At 44.4% G+C, this 5,398-nt stretch overlaps 1 protein-coding gene across 1 annotated transcript in view; it reads left to right on the plus strand.

The window, feature by feature from the left end:
- Nucleotides 1-5,160, plus strand: part of camkmt (calmodulin-lysine N-methyltransferase) — a 119,074-nt gene extending 113,914 nt beyond the window's left edge. The window contains exon 11 of the mRNA XM_084076597.1: nt 2,155-5,160. Within this exon, the coding sequence (XP_083932723.1) occupies nt 2,155-2,253 (99 nt within the window). The 3' untranslated portion in view covers nt 2,254-5,160. The remainder of the gene's footprint in view (nt 1-2,154) is intronic.
- Nucleotides 5,161-5,398: the final 238 nt, after the last annotated feature.

Here is a 5,398-nt window from a genome sequence, read left to right on the forward strand (position 1 = left end):
GTGTGTGTGTGTGTGTGTGTGTGTGTGTGTGTGTGTGTGTGTGTGTGTGTGTGTGTGTGTGTGTGTGTGTGTGTGTGTGTGTGTGTGTGTGTGTGTGTGTGTGTGTGTGTGTGTGTGTGTGTGTGTGTGTGTGTGTGTGAGCCGATTTAGCCAGCCACCCATGAAGCTGATTAGGCAGCCTGCGATCAGGAGGAACAGCTTTGCTTGTTAAACTTTTCACCTCCGCAAGCTCTCGATGGACCTTCGCCACGTTATGCACCCAGCCCCCCCCCCCCCCTTCTCCTCCTTCTCTTCATCCACCCCTCCGTCAGTCAGTCCCTCCCTCGTGGGCTTCTGCCTGGTAGCATTTGAATGTGAATGTGTGGACCCCCCTCCAGCCAACAGCAGGCTTAGCGTAGAGGGGACAGGCAGCTGCCCCAACAACCTCCCTAAGCAGCTCTCTCTCTCTTTCTCTCTCGGGGGGGGCGGGCGGGCGGAGGGGGGTCGTAGGTTCAACTGCTGGCCGGTGCCTGGAGGGCCATCCAGAGAGAGATAACGCACATGAAGACGAGAGCGATGGAGAGTTGAGAGAGAGAGAGAGGGAAGGAAGGAGGAAAGCTGAAGGAAAAGGTGGTGATGATTGGAGGTTGTGGGGACCTTAAAAGTTGAGTTCAAATGGGAGTGGGCAGCGCGTAGAAAGCGAGGGTGGGGGCACAACTATGTATAAATCAGGCGTAAGAGTCTGTGAGTTTGCTGTTGTACCTGGATTAAGGAAACCTTTTGTTCACCTCATGCTTGTCTGCCCAAGTCTCTCTCTCTCTCTCACACACACACACACACACACACACGTGCGCGCTCGCGTGCGCGCAGACCTACTAAACTCACCTTTCTCTAAGTCCCTGATCATTTGGCCAGACGCTGAGTGAGCTGATTAGAAAGCAGCACATTGGCCAGTCTGCCAAGTGTGCATAAGGGGGCAATAAAATCTTCAGTGTTAATTTACCTCTGAGAGTGTAAAAATGCACCCAAATGGACCCGTAATAACAGGAATTTACTGTGTGTGTGTGTGTGTGTGTGTGTGTGTGTGTGTGTGTGTGTGTGTGTGTGTGTGTGTGTGTGTGTGTGTGTGTGTGTGTGTGTGTGTGTGTGTGTGTGTGCGTGCGTGCGTGCGTGCGTGCGTGCGTGCGTGCGTGCGTGCGTGCGTGCGTGATTCCATGTGTGATTAAATTGTGTACACACATTACAATACCATGAACAGTAGCATATGGAACTACGGTAGTAAAATCGTATTTTACCTGGGAACAGATACATTTGGAAAATAATATCTATAAAAAAAGCATTTGCCATACATACAGTAAAAGCTTTTGCAAGTTACAAGCTTACTGCTGTGATTGGCTAGCTTCATGTTAAATTTTATCCAGCTTCAAACAAGTTAACAGGCAAGTTACAATTCTTTTTTTTTTTGGTCGTGCAATGGAAGTCAATGGAATCGCTACTTCTAGTTTCTCTCTCAGCAGAAACAGAAACAGACAAATATGATGTATAATATTTTGACTTTTATCGTACCCTGGTAGCTTCACAAATCAAGGTTGCTTTAAACCAGTGGTTCTCATCCTTTTCAGCCCGCAACCCTCCAAAAGAATCATTTTTGAACTGGGGACCCCCCAAAATAATCATCTTTGAACTGGGGACCACCCCCCCCCTCTGACAAGCAACTGGAATTGAAGGAGTTGAAGCATTACATTTAGTTTGACTCAGTTCCCACCGATAAATATAGTGAAAATAGCTGATCTACAAGCTCACAACGCCTCACAACGTAAGGCGTTGTGAGCTTGTAGATTGCCTATTTTAAAATGTTTGCCTCTTTATTATATTATTTGACAATTTGGTCAATGTTTGATCAGTTTTTATAGTATAGTTTGTTGACTTTTGATGCATCTTTTGTCATCTGGGGACCCCCCCAAAATCATGCAGGGACCCCCAGGTTGAGAACCAATGCTTTAAACAATTAAATTATAGCCAGGCCACATATATCGTGGTATTCCCTATCAAGGCATGGCTCCTGGAATATTCCTAACATTTCCTTGCAGCGGATGCGGGTGTGAAAATGAAAATGTTAAACATCACATCATTTCAATTCTTTTCCAATGTACTTTCATCCCGTGTGCGTTTCAGATGCAGCAAGAGGGGAAGGAGACGTACGATGAGAACATCCACTACCCTGTCCTCCTCACGCTGACCAAGGGACCACAGCCCGACACTCTCACTCTGTAAACCAAAACAACATTTAGAACCTGCGCGCACGCGAAAATGTGCGGGTTTTCTCCGGGTTTGTTACTTTTTTTCAGGGTTTTTGTTACTTTATTTCGATTAATTCGGTTAATTAGGTACAAAAGATGTAGTCCATAGATTTTGGAGTTTTTTTCTTTTTCTTTTTTCTTCATCCCAAAAGTGGGGGGATATCCCTGAGTCCCTGATAACTGAGAATGTTCAAACCCCCCCCCCTCCTGCGTAACTGCACCTGAACAGTGTTACTGAAAAGTATTAGAACACGGTAGAATATTATTTATACAAACATTAGATGTTCCAACGGGGGGAATAAATATTTTTTATCATCAAAATTTGGGTGATAAGAAAATATGCCCTATCGATTGTGTGCTGAGATCTCCTGGGTACATGGCCCTGAATGCAGTGAATGCAAGTATAAACTACACCCCAGGGAGCCATTCAAGAATGTGGGATCAAGTGCAGTACATACAGTATATTGATTTTTACAAGTTTTGTTGCGGACCGACCTCGCTGTCATGTGGTGGCGATAAACTAGGTTCTATTGTAGTTGGGGGTTATGAAGTATTGCAACTGTAGTTTGTTTTAGTTCTAGGTCCTTTACTAGACAGTCAGCCTCTTATGAGGGTACAGCTTCTCAACTGGCTGGAAGTATGTCAGTCAGTCAGTCATCCCTTTAGTCCATCAGTCAATATGCTAGCTAGCTAGTTTGCCAGTTAGCCAGACGAATTCAAGTCCGTCGTCAATCCTTTAGTCAGTCAGCCAAAGAGTCAGTCATTGACTAGTCATTCCGAGAGCTTTGAGTCAGTCAGCCAGCCAGCCTAGCCAGTCAATTGTGTAATCACTCACCTTGCTAGTTTGAAAACCAGTCAGTGAGTCAATCATCTGTCCAGGCAGGCGGTCTTTGGCACCCAGTCAGTCAGCCAAGTCAGTAAATCACCTTTTTGCCAATCAGTATTAAGGTAGTGCCACTGTGCTCTTGGAAGCCATCTGTAATTCATTACCTATGATAGGTTGTGCAGCGGTCCTGTGTCTATCCCTCTTTATGCGTTTAATTCATATTTCAGTGTTTTTTCCATTATGCTCACCAACGTGTGTGTGTGTGTGTGTGTGTGTGTGTGTGTGTGTGTGTGTGTGTGTGTGTGTGTGTGTGTGTGTGTGTGTGTGTGTGTGTGTGTGTGTGTGTGTGTGTGTGTGTGTGTGTGTGTGTGTGTGTGTGTGTGTGTGTGTGTGTGTGTGTGTGCACGTGCGATGAATAGCGACCCCAGTACTGTGCAGTAATTAAATGTGCTTTGCGCTGAGAGGCATAGAGCACATTACCTGATTCACTAACCAACCTGTAAATATACTGTATCAACTATAGCAGTTTTAATCCCTTTTTTGAAAATCAGACTCAAAGGAAGCAAGAACTTGCGCAGTGAGACAAAGCTGTCTTTCAAAGTTACTTTTCTTTTCAACACTTCAACTCCTTTCTCAGGTGTGCATCGATGTATCCCACAGATTCCTGTGGTGTTAAAAATGCTCGTTTTGGGGGCCCAGTTTGCAGGAAATACCCAAAACTGACAGCAGTCCGACTTGCATGGGGTTCCTCTGTCACTGTGATGTACTACGGTCTGCTACAAATTATCGTTCAGAAATCATTTGGGTTTCTGTAAAAAAACAAACATAAGAAATTGTGGAATGACGCTTTTGTTTTGAAGATCCTTGGTATCAATACGTTAATTATTGAAAACTACGAAACACTGATCTTTAGACACAGTGGCTTGTGTTGCTTCAAACAAACAGTTTAACCTGAACCTCTGAAGTTGCATGCTGAGCTGAAAGCCACATCCGTCCACGCAAACTTTCCCCCACTGTGACCGTGTCCTGTGATGTCAGTGTCCACTGTGACAGCGCCACCGCTTACTGTGATGTCGCCTTAGTGAATAGTGATGTCACACCACTTAAGCCTGTTTTATACTTGTTGCACACCGGAATTAGCCGATCTACAAGCTCTCAAAGCGTTAGATTGTCGACACGGCACGCAACCAAGCATAAATCAGGTACTACTGTGATGTCACAGCCGTTATGTGCTATGATACCACCGTTTCCTTCACTGTGACATGATTGCCAGATGGTGTTTTGGAGCTGCGGAGATAGATCTGTACTAAGTCGCCTTGTGCGTGCTCCAGTCCCTAAATCTAACAAGTGTTGAGCTTAGGGCTGCACCGATGTATTGTCGCTAAATATCTCTCTGCTGTCTGCTAATAAATGTCACATTTTGGTCAATACTTTTGTATGGTGCACCCATTTTACCGATTCTTCTTTTTCTGTCCAACTCTCATCAGTTTGATTTGAAAAATTCTGCAAAGTCAGGATGGAATGCACTTGACATAATGTTACAGAAAATCCATTTTTGACATTGTTCCATTGCTTGGCACTTGGGTGAATTAATTGTCCTTTAAAATGTTTAGTTGTGACACAGGTGAAACTGAAATTAAGCAATGGTACTGGCCAATAACATTTGTACTGGGAGATCCCTAGTTGAGCAATGCTGTCCTTAACATCAGTCATGTGTGATGTCCAACATGAACATTCACCAACAGTCACCTGGTGTACAGTCAAAGCATATGGTGTTAACATGGCTGCCATTGTAAACTATTAGTGGCCGAACTACAGTATGTATCTAGATTCTGTTCCACTCAGCCATTTTAGGGTCAGTACATTGTGAGACAGTTTGTTGTCTTGTTAGCAAATTCAAATTCCTCTGATCCGTAATCACTCTTGATAACGTTTTTCCACTCACTGAAAACAAAACCATCCAGTTCACTGTAAACTATGAATTATGAGACACTGGATTGAATGCTGTGTTTTTCATTGCAATGGTGAATGTTTTTTGTAAATGAACGTTAACGAATAAAGTATCTTCAAGTAATTATGTTAAAGTTGTTATTTTCTTTTACAAATTTAGAGTAGCCAATCATTTGCTGTAGCCTGGCTCACCGGCCAATGAGGAGCTCCCGCCGGGAGGACTTAACGCCTCCGTCCTCCAGCCCATGGGAGTACGTGCATGTGACAAATATCATCTTCCCTGCCAGGCTTCCCTCCTCTGAAGGCGCTCGGCAAGCCGAATGCACCGCAGTGGATTTTAACC

The sequence above is a fragment of the Gymnoscopelus microlampas genome (assembly GCF_963454915.1).
Source record: "Gymnoscopelus microlampas genome assembly, chromosome: 13".
Taxonomy (NCBI): Eukaryota; Metazoa; Chordata; class Actinopteri; order Myctophiformes; family Myctophidae; genus Gymnoscopelus; species Gymnoscopelus microlampas.